This window comes from Pelobates fuscus, chromosome 9 (genome assembly GCF_036172605.1).
Source record: "Pelobates fuscus isolate aPelFus1 chromosome 9, aPelFus1.pri, whole genome shotgun sequence".
Lineage (NCBI taxonomy): Eukaryota > Metazoa > Chordata > Amphibia > Anura > Pelobatidae > Pelobates > Pelobates fuscus.
In genome coordinates, this window is record NC_086325.1 from 63,639,968 (window position 1) to 63,653,794 (window position 13,827).

The window sequence follows — 13,827 nt, forward strand, 5'->3', positions numbered from 1 at the left end:
GGGTTAGGATCCAAATTACTGAAGTTCCGAATTGCCGAACTGCTGAATTGCTGAATTGCCGAAGTTCCAAATTGCCGAAGTGCCGAACCAAACCGAATGCCATTGGTCCGAATTGCCGAAGCAGACACATTTTTTTAGTTACCCGAATTTCCGAACCGAAACAAATTTTTTGCCCATGCACATCCCTAGATCTCAATACTCCACTTTTGTTTTCTTTTGCCCTTCTGTGGGATTTGTTTTACTGGTGGATTTTGGGTAAACTAACTTAACAACTAAAATGGAACCAGTGCCAAAATTGCCAAAGATCTGTCCCTATTTTTTATTAATGTGAGCGTAAAAGTGGCATTGTGGTTGATGGAAGATACATCAGGCCTGATTTGCTAAACTGCGACCTGAGAATTTTCAGTTAAATGCCCCAGGGAAGATGTTAGTGTTTGCAATCTACATTGCTGAGGTTCTGCAAAACATGGTATGGATCCCTGGGGCGGAGTATTTGGAGAGTAGGATGGGCCAATGCTCCAACAGCACTAGTTACTGTGTAACAAACCACAATTTAGATTTGACTTAAGAGTTAACTAATTGACACTCACCTGTAGCTAGTCAATTAGTAGACAGGCCTTTAAATGAAGAGGGCAGCCTGCTGCAGGGTGAGGGAGAAAAAGACAGATAGGAGAGTGAATGACAACTGTGTTCATGGCAAAGACATTTCTTTTGTTTGGAAATTGGTAAGTGGGAAAGCCACCCAATTGCAGATAGCAATTTCCTGTCTAGTAAGAGCTCAAGTAAGAGCAAGGGATTTTGTTTGTTTTTTGTTATTATTTAAAGCACCTGTTTTCTTATTGAATAAAGAAAAAAGGAAAATCGAGCTGACTGTGTCCTGGACTTTATATACCCTAGAAGGTGGTGGTTACTGCAAGATCTGTGACAGCCCTACCTGTAAAAGAGGTGGTTCGTTACATTAACTATAACTAAAAAAGGTTTTGCAAAGTGACAGAGCCACTTTAGGCCCTATTTTAAATTGATAAAGGCATTTATTTTGACAGTGCAAGCTCTCTGGAAACTCAATTGCAATTCATAGGGTTTTACTTGTAAAAAAGCCTTTTCACAACTGATGTAGTATCTAGTAGGAGGTAGCAGAAAGCAGAAAAATATTTTAACTGCTGCAGGCAGTGATTTAAGCCAGATTTGCCAAAGGGGGACTTTGATAAGGCCATGTACCTTTGCAAACTCATGGATTGGGACCCAGCCCACCAACCCCAGCCCCCCCTCTAAAAATCTCAAGCCATCCCTCTCTCCTAAACCCCAGCCCCCTCTACTAAATCCAAGGCCCCCTCTATTAAACCACAGCCCCCTCTTTATTAAACCTCAGCCATCCTTTATTTTAAACCTCAGTTCCCCCATTAGACCCCAGCTCTCCCTCTCTACTAAACCATAGCCCCCTCTCTACTAAACTCCAGCCACCACTCTCTATTAAAACTGCACTCCCCTCTCTCTACTAAACCCCAGCCTGCACTGTTTTAATTTTTTTTTTTTTTAGCCAACTGCAAGCAGACTACGCTCACATTGCTGTATCAGATTCATCACCTGCTGCTGCTGCCAGTTTCCGACTCCGGAGCCAGCCTCAGGTTTATCCCCTCTGTGCCATCTACACCCAGTGCCATTGCGGATCCTTCCACTATTGATTGAAGTCCCGTGAAGGCAGAGCACGTTGAAGTCACATCAAAACGTGTCACTGCGCACCTTTCTGCGCCTCCTGGAAGCTATGCTCTACTGCAGCCCCTTTTCTACAGTGAATCTCTAATGAATGGCACCTGGAAAGGACTGTACCCACACCCCACCCCCTTGTTAGTATGCCACAGTATCCCAGTATCCCATTGATTTTGGAATTAGCTACTCTGAATATCAATTTCAATAGTAATGTGTCATGGTGTTCAGGTGGGTAAAAGCATGCCAAGAAATTAAAGGGGTTCTCTAAAATAACTATAGCACTCTGTACTGGCTATCATGCTAGGAGTGCCATTGCACGTTCCCAAGGTAAGATCTTGGTCTGTCAACCTACATGTGTCCCTTTAGACTCCCATGCTGCATTCTATCACATCCAGTAGAGGCCAGCTGCATTTTTAAAGGAAATCAGGACCAATTCTGGGCAGCAATCATTAGTTGAGAACATCAGCTGGATAGAATGTAGTGGCTATGGTACAGGGAGTATTCCTTTAATGTCTTGCCTCAAATTTCCTATGCATCGACCACAGGAATAAATGTCACAGTCTGCTCACATCTCACATACATGTCACAGCCACATGAGACAGTGGGACGCTAGCCCACTCTTTGGTGACAGCAGTATTTAGAGCTCATAATTGAAGAAAAAATAATCTGCTGATAATCTACATGCATGACGAATATAGTGGCTGTCCACACAATTAATTATTATATTACCAATCCAAAAAAACTGACTTAAGCAACACTGTTCTTAAACGTACTCAAATTAACAACTTGAACATAAAAACATATATATTTATTTTAATACTGTTCTTGAATTATCATCAGTTGGATTGTGTTTGACCAGGCATCGTAAAAACAACAGATGTTGCAGTAGATGTCTTTAGAGAACGGTTCTATATAAATCCACCATTTTGTTCTCCTCAAGTTAGCAGTTTAGACAATAAATATGAATTCTATATATTTGATTGCACTTGTTAACACAGTTACTCTTCACTTATGCTTTTTACTACAGTGGTCGATGCATTCTCTGTGTTTTTCTGCCTTCCAAACTTGTTCAAGGAACTTTGAATTCATGCATCTTTTCCTCCAATGAAGAAAAGGCCAGACAAGCACAGAAAAAAATCATGTATTTCAAATTCATGTAAAAAGCATGTGTCAGGGAAGAAGTGGAAAGACCCACAAACTATTATTTTCATTTTTGAAAACTATTATTGAAACTATTGAAAAGATATTAATCTATAGAATGGATCTTAGAATCTTGGCTTGACAAACCAATCAGGCTCTTAGTTTTTGCTGCTGTAGTCGGATCCAAACATGGGGTCCAGCCATGGGACAATTGCAAAGTTCAGAAGACCTAACCATACATTCTAACTTTGCTTGCAATGGCATTCCCAAGGGAGCTGGTTATATTGTCTGCCCCACAGTCAATAAGCCCATGTCACATGATATCAACAGACTCAGTCAAATACCATCTCATTTTACCCTGTGTCTACCACAAAGGAGATGGCTATTGATAAATATCATTTATTGTCCAATTTTAATGAATAAATTAAGTAATAAATTCATTAGACTTGCACAGCAAAAACAATTTGGTTCAGCCGAATCGATTCGTCATAACAAATTTTTGTTCAGTTAGTCTAAAATTTGTCAATGTGGTGTTTCGGCTCAAACAAGTTTCGATCATACAATAGTTTCGGAAAAATTGATTATTGTCCATTTAATTATATTTCATGGTACATCCTTACAGGGTTTTGATGTAAATTTTATCCACTTTATGTGAAGCCTTGGTGAAACAAATTCATGTGATAACTTTTAATTATTTTAACACACACTATGAGAGGTCAATTTTGCTCTCCCTGTCAGTCAGTTCTTCAGCATAGACTCTTTGATAAAGAATGTATTGACAGGTGGGAGAAATACCTATTTTTAAATATGATTTTCTCCCAATCTATAGATTTTCTAGTAAGTCTACTAGCACAATATATAGCTAGAATGTAATGCTCTTTAAAAAGAACATAAGGTATAATTGAGAACATAAGGTATAATTGAGAACATAAGGTATAATTGACATTACAATTACCCTTTAGCAAATATTAATAAGTTGACTGACATTTCCAAAAATTCCTAGCAGATGTGTAGACACTTTATGAAAACGAATACTTCTGATATTTATGCATTCATTTAACTTTCACCTTTAACCCAATGACAGTCTTTGGTACCATAACAGTCTTAAAAGTTTTATTTATTTGTTAAATAACTACATGACTGCAGGGAGTCATCAAAACCTTGATAGACATAGCCTTCCGTACTGGCATAACCCCTTTATAGACCAATATGTGATGATGGCAAGGTGTAGTGTCTATTCAAAATTTTAGCTGCACGTCAACGTTTTTATTTTTTGTAAGCTCTACTCTTCCTTGAAATGTTTTTTTTGCTTAAAAATAAAATCATTGTTATAATAATATAGCATGGCGTAAAGCTAATTTGCATTTACTAGTAAAAGTCAGACGATTGCTATTAAAACCAAAATAAAACAGGTTGATTGTTCGGAATAGAACTGCGGTTACTAAGCTCAACTGACACTGCAATTTGACACTGCAGAAATCGTAACCATAAAGCACAGTTTATTACAACGCTAAATTTGTTTAAATAAAATAATGTGGAAACATATTTCAAAGCCCATTTTAGTTCTGGGATTAAAGTATTTTCCATCCTAATACAAAAGTAGAGATTTCGCCAGTTAAGGCAGCAATACGTTCTCTGACATCACAATTCTAAAACAATATATGTTATGTGCCTTAAAGTCCATGAAGTTCCATGTCAGGGCAATAGACTGCATTCAGCAGCACTACTTAGCTCGTAGCTCACATCACATGCACAATAAGCGCCCAACATCTCTGCTGCATAATACTTATCTTTGGGAAATGCTCCTGCAATGCTCATATACTGATCCTACAAAAACAATAATGCAATGCAGTATCTCTATTTTTCTTTATAGTAAACTTTAGTTTTTTTTGTTCCAGTTCCACACTCTAACATCAAAAGGTTTAAAGGAGGCTTCCCCAAATTCCGGCCCTCCAGATGTTGCTGAACCACAACTCCCATGATTCTCAGCCTATCTATTTAATTCATAGAAACATGAGAGTTGTAGTTCAGCAACATCTGGAGGGCCGGAGTTTGGGGAAGCTTGGTTTAAAGCGACACTCTAGGCACTGTAACCGCTTTATCTCATTGAAGTGGTTATAATGTCTAGAATCCCCTGGCCACATCCTTCAATTCAGTTGCTGGTATAGATTGGTATGGCTAAGGAAGGGTGTAATCTCTGATTTAGCCATACTTCCAGTAGGGGCTGTGCTGTGGGCAGCCATAGACACTCATGCAGTGTTAATCTGCTCAAAAAATGGTTTAGAACTGGATGGGAAGAATGTGTGGGGGACTCCAGGAACTATAACCCATGCAATTCTATGTAATCGTTATAGTGCATATAGTGTCCCTTTAAGAACATTTTCCATATTAGCAAACATTCTCTACCAAACACCATTAATATCTGAATTTATATTTGCATGTTCCCTGTTACCACACAACGTATTAGTCATTCTGCTTTCATTTGTTTGTTTGCTTTGTTTTATTTAGCAATATCACAGTTATATAATAACATAAAGATCCTTAAGTTCACTTGTTCACACAGCCTTGTTGCTGCTGTTATACGCATACAGGACAAATTTCTAATTAAACATAAATCCTTTTTGATTCCAAAGAAGCAAACAGATTTCTCTTTGGGTCAACCATCTATGAATATCTATGAAACCTGTCATATGCTGCAGATAAAGTCCCCTTTAGCAAAGTCTCAATGGAATACACTTTGCTCTTTGTACAGTCCTGTTGATGAAGAGGACACCATAGAGTTGTTTATATTGGCCCTGTATTTACTTGTATTAGGTTAACATATATCCTTAGATATCATATAAAAGAAATTCTAGTGTAAAGCAATACACAGTTTTTAGCTATTTTTCTATTAAAATCGTATAATCTTAATTTATACTGTTTCCTCATCTATTATCTACAATTATTCACATATTCTTCTAATTTAATGATGTCTCTGATGTGAACCTATTTAATGTGTTAATTGAATATTTACTTTTATGCCAATTTTTTATTCATTTCCTGTGAATCTCATCTGCAAGCTCAGTCTCCTAATTCACACAACTCTCTCTAAGGAGATTGAACATACTATTCAGCCAGAATAATCTTGCCTAATATTGTGTTATTTACAAACACCAACACTTGATTTTTAATGCATTTATCGTTATCACCAATAAAAAGACTGTAGCTTGACTATTTTAGCCTCAATTTTGCCATTCAAATTTAATTTGCTAAAATGTATAGTTTAGCAAATATTCCTGGAGACCTAAACAAGGATCGGAACACTGAAAACATTTCTCTGACTTGATCATTTATTATTGACAACATTGACAGTGCTGTAGCTTGGGTCAAATTCTAAATCAATCTCAATAGTTTTTTCTATAAACTAATCACTCTGAATTTATACAGTAACACTCTATGTAGAACTATTTCTACTGCTTTGAATGCCTCTAAATTGATCACTTGCGCTAAAACACCTTCCCTATATTTTTACTCACATCATAAAATACAATTAAGTCAGTTTGACAAGAACTATCCTTCTTAAAACAATGCTGATACATACTAATGATAAAAATAAAATGAAAAAAATGTTGGGGTACAATAGCTAAATTTGGTATGGATTCCAGAACAAATGCAATAGTGGATAGTTGGGTGCAACTTATATATACTTTGCTCATACTTATGTAGTTGCTATTTCCTGTTCTTTAAGGATTCCCAAACTTGATTCCCGTCAACCCCAAAACTAAATAAGATCACAGTTATGGTGTTATGGTGTGATCAATCCCCCCCTCCCGCCCTATTAGGTTTAAACTCTAAGAATACCGATGTGTTAATGATCCTTACACTGTGAGGGCAAGTTATTCCTCCTTAGCAGTAATAGCAATCAAGCAACAGGATCTATTACAAAAACAAAATGGCCCCTTTTAACATATAAACAATACTTAATTAACTTAATTATCTCACTGAATGATTGAAAACTTTTACATGTGGGGTACAGCATCAGGATAAAGATTAACGCTGTGGGAAATCTCATTATTGCAAGTCATTCTGCCTACATTTTCTGAGGCAAAGTGTGTGCTTGCATATATATTTAGATATATAAATATGTATACATGTACATACAGGTTACATATTCCATTCTGTGAATGGAAAAAGTGAAATGACAAACCACACTTTCAAATCCATCACCTCGTGTAAAACCAGCCATTTGAAATGTCCGATAAACTTACCTCATTAATAAAAATGTGGAATAAGGATAACACCTTCGTGCAGTTCAGCAACGTATCTGTGCTTTCTCCTTTTTTACATTTTTGTATCATTTTCAAAAACACGTAATCATCCCCGAAACTCTTCTCCTCCTCCATCTTTTTAATAAAAATGAGAGAGAACAAAGAATTACTTGGTGAATGATGTTGAGCAAGAACATAAGAAAAATAAAAAATATAGATATATTGTCTCAAAATACTATGGGGGCCCTGTCACCCCCACCCCCCAAGTAGTGACACTTTATGCTAATGGTGTGACTTTTGCCTGAGGTCAAAGGTCACCAGTCACTGCTTCTATGAGAGCAGTGCAGGGCTTATTCATTGGCTGAGATCAATCAACCAATGCTTTTAACCAATATGCATGCTTTGCATGTCTGGCTTTAGTAATTGGCTCTCAATTGTGGAAGCTGCTGGTGCCCATTGACCCCAGGTTGGGAAACAAACTATTAGAAAATGGTTCGACTACATACACTGGCGGGGCTCTAGGGTACTCATTACACCACAACCCCTACAACATGCATGCTGTAGTAGTTATGGCACTTAGAGTGTCCCTTTGACTATTCCTTTGTTTTTGTCAAGCTAAGATTAGGTTTGGAGAAAAACCACAAAAATAACTTGAGTGATAAATGTAAACTAAGACATTAAAGGTGAAACAATATTATGAAACCCATAATATTGTGTTGAATAATAATGTTGAACTTGCTGAGCACCAAAGTTGCAACACCCATCTATGAGAGCAAAATGCATGTTATGTCCTGTTTTTCCCCCACCTTCGTGTACCTTTTGTATTGTATGCATTTTTAATAGTCTATATTTAGTTAAATCAAAATATTTATCTTTCACATTTTAAAGTGCTCCCACAATTCTCACCCATTGCTACTTGCATGTTTTGGTGTGGTTATGTGGGTTGTCTAAACTGCTCTGGTTGTTAGCAAGACGGGACCATCTATGTGCATATAATTCAGGGCATTAATCTGAATTTTTTCTCATTCTATATTCTTTTTAATCAAAATGTACATCTAAATCTATTATGCCATATGAATTTTTTTTTATTATTTTACGATGTTAAAGCTAACATTACATTTTTTTTAACTAGGGTAAAGTTAAGTAGCGGCTCTTAACCCTGTTTTCAAGGCTTACTCATAGAGCAGGATTTAAGCATTTCCCATTTATGGTTTATGTAAGATACTGACAAAAACTCGACTGTTGGTGTGCATTCGAGAGTAGGTTGAAAACCACTGTAGGAAAAAACAAACAAATGATGCTACTTTTACATCAAATCTACCATGGCAGCATGCATTTATCTAAACCCCGTGAAACACAATAAAGGTCTGATTGAAATTGTCGTATGATGAGCAAACAGGAATTACCAACTTCGCCAGACAGGTTTAAACAATGTGCCAACATAGAGAATATTCTACTGCACTACTGTTCCATGCTCTGATTATTGATTATAGATTAGTAATAAGGCTAAGAAAAGTTTATAAAATTCAGCCTTTTCCTGATGACACATTTCAAAGATAATGACTAAACTGGAAATTGTTAGGACATGGCCAGGGCAAACTTAGGTTGAAATTGGAATTGTTTGCCAGCTTAGCTATTTTGGCCAAAAAGGACGCATTCCCTTGTTCATTCCCAATTTACTGAAAAGCTCTATATTTTATAAAGATATGACTTTTTCGATGTATTTGCATGTAGCAGAGAGTAAATAATTTTTTTTTTTTACATAAAATCAGCTTGTTATTAATTTTATATATGTTATAAATTTTTTTAATTAAATTGAAAATTGTATAAGGAAAAAATTGTATAAGGAAAATTGTATAACTGAAAATAAATTATAATATCAATTCCAATATAATATTAGACTTTGTTTATTTGCACAATTATAATTTTATTGGAAATGTGCTCCCTATAAAATATTGCTTATTTGACTTTTTGGGGAGTTTTTTTCTTTTGATCTACTTGAATAGATAAAATATGTCTAATTTAAAAACAACTGAATTAAAAAAAGATCAACACTTACCTTGTCTAGCCTTTTGTAAAAATATACGCCAAAAAAACAGGTTCCGATAATCTGTGCCACGAAAAGAAGAGTTAAAATCCACATCGTCATTTTCATTATTGAAGAGGGAGACCCTTGTTGGGGTGAAGGGGATTGATTGTAGGTGTTGACCATTATACAGTAGGTATGTCCTCTTGCAGACTACTTTGTTTGCAGACTGTTGAGGTGCTCACACAGAAAAGTTAAGCAGTCTCCTAACCTGACGTACACTTCCTGCAGTATTTCCTTTCTAGTATGATGAAATGTATGTGTTATAGTCACCTAAACCATGATCAACCAAAGTTTTGTAAAATCCCATTGTGTCTCAATATGAAGGGGAAACAATGTAATGTTTTATTTTGCTTTGTTTGCATGTTCTGTTTTTTCTTTTTGTCCACCAAACTATATTTTTGTAGGCAGCAGTGTGGTTGACCAGAAATGGCAATAATGAAGTCCAAGAAAAGAAGACTTTTTCAACCAACCAAATTCTTTGACCTTGTCATGGGTGTTTGCTCATAATTGTCATTTGGGAACCACAAAAGGCTTTTTAAGAACGCCACGATTTTGGTGATATTCTTGTCTTCAAGTCCTATTAAAGATGCTTATTGAACTAACGTTAGTATACAATTTAGCTCACACTTCTCTTTTAGATGCTATGGAATCACAGCTTCTTGTTCTCGAATGACCTGCTCAACTTGTCTGATGTATAAACGGCTGTAAAATAATTGTTTCAACAACAGATTTACGTCACAGTTTAATAACAACACTTTGCACACATCATATCGAAACTGCTTTAGGGAAAACAATAAAATGTTAGCTAAATGTTTGGAAAAATAGCAAAAATTAAAACCAACTAAATTGTAACAAAGGTCATGATACATTTTATGTCTATTGTCTTGAATATATAACATTCCCTAATATCCCATTTGTTTCACAATTTCTTAATCTATTCTACACCACCCTAGGCCTCTCCTAGATGTTCTTGCCTTTGTCGAAAACAGTAGTAACCAAACGTTAGGTCTGCAGGACTACAAATCCCATGGCACAACAGCTGGGGGTATATCTTTTGAGCAGCCTCGGCACACTTTTTGCTATCAAAATCTTTGGTGGTATGGCACTGTAGTTCTCCAAACAACATTGATTATTGTGAAGACAAATTCTTAAAGATTATGTTGGATGGAGAAGTGGCAAAAAAAAAACCATAATTTAACAGAGAACAAAACAAAAATGTCACACAAATATCACTGAGGATAAACATGTGACTATGATTTAAAAGCCATGGCACATTTGCTGGGTACAACTGTATACGAAATTGACACTTTGACAATCAATTCTCAGATTTCCCTACAGTTCTGGGCTGTTGGAGACCATGTTGTGCTTTACTCAACTTTTGAATAAAAAATGCATGGAAGAATTCACAGTCCCACATTTAGTAGATCATTTTCAAATCCAATTCCTTCCAAACCAAAAATCTGGCATCAAGTGCATCTCAATAGAGCCAGAGAGGGCATTATAAAACCCCCATCCACAACTGAGTCACTGACTGAGAATGGATGCTACTGGAGGAAAAGTATCAACGAGTGGAAAATTGAATGTGTAGAACTCAGAGGGCTGTTGAAGGTGAGAATGGGAAATGAGGAGAGATGGTGAGGGAAGGAAGTGCGAACAGTGATGTAGAAGTGTGTGGGCACAAATTTGGGGTCGTAATTGGATTTGCGATTTGATGGTGAACGCATGGTACAGGATATTAGGAAAAGTTCAGGGATGGTCAAGAAGAGGGACAGATGGGGCTAAGACCCAAGGACAAACCAGGTGGTCGTTCAATGCTATTTACAAAGCCAAAACAAATTGCAGTCGACACAATTTTCAAAGCTTTTACGTTTATAGGAGGCATGCAGGGCTACTAAAGAGTTGGAATCACATTTTCCTTAGTTAATATCCTCTTCACCCACCCATGGTATTGACAAATCTAAACATACACAGTCTCTTTTGGACAGAGATTCTGATAATCATTAAAATCAATCTGTTTCCAATGTGCTTAAAACCCCTAAAAAGCGTGTAGGGCCAAGCATTTGTTTTTCAAAGCAAGATCCAGTACTTCTGAAAAACAAAAAATCTTTAAGGGCTAAGTTTATTGACAGTGTGTGCAGTGCAAGCCATATTACTTGTAGCATCAACTGTATAAAACATATATAGTATGCATGTTCGGCATGGGTTAAAAAGAAATGTGCTTTCTGAGCAAAATAAAATCGCATCCTCTATCAACATCGACTTCAATGAGTGGGCGTACAGAGTACAAAGTTAGCATGGCAAAGGAGGCGAAATGCATCTAGCTTCATTAACACCTGGAAAGACAGACAAAACACAACTCAATAACCTCACTACTAACAAGGTAGTGCAATGAACTGTCTTAGGTTGAATCATCAATTAAGGGGGCTCATTACTGTAAAACTGTTGCGTAACCTGGTTTTCTCAGACTGAAAAAAATCCTGTTCTAACTGTGCCCCCAAACTATCTTTTTTTCTTGGAACACCATATGTAATTTTTTCCAGTTTTATTATAAAGTAAAATGGACACATGTCACTTCTCTTTATAGTATGAAATTTGTTGTTACGAGATAAAAAAAAAATCCTATGGTGATGACCCCAAGATGCCACTTACTGTTGTTTATCTCTTTTTTTATTTGAATTTGAATTACAATGTGAGCGGAATACAGAGATTAAATGACAGAAATACAGGATAAGCGAAGTAGTACATATAGCCAATAGATGCAATCAAAGGAAGTACTTTCTCTAGGACTAACGAATCGTTGAGCAGAATCGTTAAGGCAATGCAGACTTATAAAGATTCAGAGTGGTCCAAGTTAGTGGCTAGTGGCTACGTATTTAATAGTGCAAGTGATTGTTTGTTGTTTATCATAGATAGCATTTCAAATTTTTATTTGAAAGTTTAACTTAAAATACCTTCTTCGTTTGTCAGGAGCATCTAATACAAAATACAATTCATAAAAGTGCCATCCCGCCCAAGTCACAGTATGATCCTGGAAGCCTGTGAACACATGGTCCTATGTTTGCACGTCCACTGGTCTCATTTTACCTATGCTTCTCTGGCTGGTCCCTGCGTCCTCTCTGGCTACCTGAAAAGCCACACGTGCACTTATTGCTCAACATCCGAGGCTGTCAGTGTTGGGGGAAATGGTAAGAGCCTGTAGAAACTGTAGACAAGAGATCTACAGCTTTTGCAAGCTGTTAAAGTTACAACACCCAATGAATAAATGCATTAAAAATGCAAGCACTAAAATAGTTATTTTTTAAAAAAAGTTCTTGTGCTATGAGTGTTTATTACTTTCTATCTGTCCCTCTCTCTTCCAATCTTTAGGCCAATACAGATAAAGATATCACATTGTCAATATAATAATAACATTAGGTATGTATGATTATTTACATAGTTTGCTCCAGCAAAGCACCTATTGTAGTTTATGGCTTTGGCAAATTACCATCAAATTGCTATCTATCTCATGTTGTTAATTATAGCATGTTATTATGCACTGAATCTCATTGATGTTCTGTGCTCCTTTGTTGCACTGAAACTAAATAGTTTATAGAAATAAATTTTGGATAAATATAAAGGACTTGAACATGGTCAAACCCCCAGTTTTAGTACACATAGAGTCAGTGGACTGTGTACTCGCTGGCCCTTAGTGATATATAGGGTCTGTGGACTAGACACCCTCTTTGCTGCATTCTACTGCAGGACTGAAAAGGTTAATTGAACTAGTGTTGCTCATTATTTCTCTAGCATTTACATGAAAAACTGGCTTTCTCAGGCCTGTGAATCGGAAACACCACTTAGTAAATGGCAAAAGCTGTCGTGGTTTATTTAGTTTCACATAGAGAGAGTTTGCTCCAGTCAAAACCTTTTTCTATTTTTCACTCTAGCAAATTTCCGCCAGTTAGTAAATAGAATTTTGTAAATAATGTTATGCTAAATTTAAGCATGTCAGGCTCTGATAAAGTTATTTGATAACTATTTGATAGTTATTTGATTTAATGCATCATTTTTATATATTTTGAGGATATTCCACTAACAACAAATCATTGTCTTTGTACCATAATGTGTTATTCCCATGATGTATTAAAAAAGGTGGGGGCCTCTATTATGTTCACTGTTTACCTTTACAAGTATATTGAGCATTTACATTTTTTTTTATCACGCAAAAATATATCTTGCATGGGTATATTATTTAGCGTAAAAGCAGCCAACAAGCATTCAACTAGTGCTGTTTTGATATGACTTTAAAATCTCAATATTTATTTTGTAGCTCAGCACATTTGAGTCATCATCGACAATTTTCTTTGCTTTTCTTTTCCTTTCAAAATTACAGAATTTCTTTTGTACATTTTATACTTTTAAGTGTTCTGTGGTATATAAAAACTAAAAATTATATAAAAAAAAAAATGGGGTTAATCTTCACCCTAGAACAGACCTGCATACCATTCGACTGTGTGCGGGGTTCCAGGCCTGGAGAGACTGGAGCCGCACAGAGGGAGCAAAGAGGAAAAGGAAGGAGAGGTGGGGATGCAGGCTGCAAGAGCCAGCCCCTAACTCCCAACATCCAAAGCCTGCAGACTGGATATAAGGGAAGCCACCTTCCAG

At 36.4% G+C, this 13,827-nt stretch overlaps 1 protein-coding gene across 1 annotated transcript in view; it reads right to left on the reverse strand.

Moving 5' to 3' along the window:
• The window catches only part of CD40LG (CD40 ligand), a 30,914-nt gene extending 21,602 nt beyond the window's left edge, over positions 1 to 9,312 (reverse strand). The window contains exons 1-2 of the mRNA XM_063433528.1: positions 9,154 to 9,312; positions 7,095 to 7,229 (exon numbers count right to left, since the gene is read on the reverse strand). Coding sequence (XP_063289598.1) covers positions 7,095 to 7,229; positions 9,154 to 9,306 — 288 coding nt within the window. The 5' untranslated portion in view covers positions 9,307 to 9,312. The remainder of the gene's footprint in view (positions 1 to 7,094; positions 7,230 to 9,153) is intronic.
• Between the last annotated feature and the right edge of the window lie 4,515 nt (positions 9,313 to 13,827).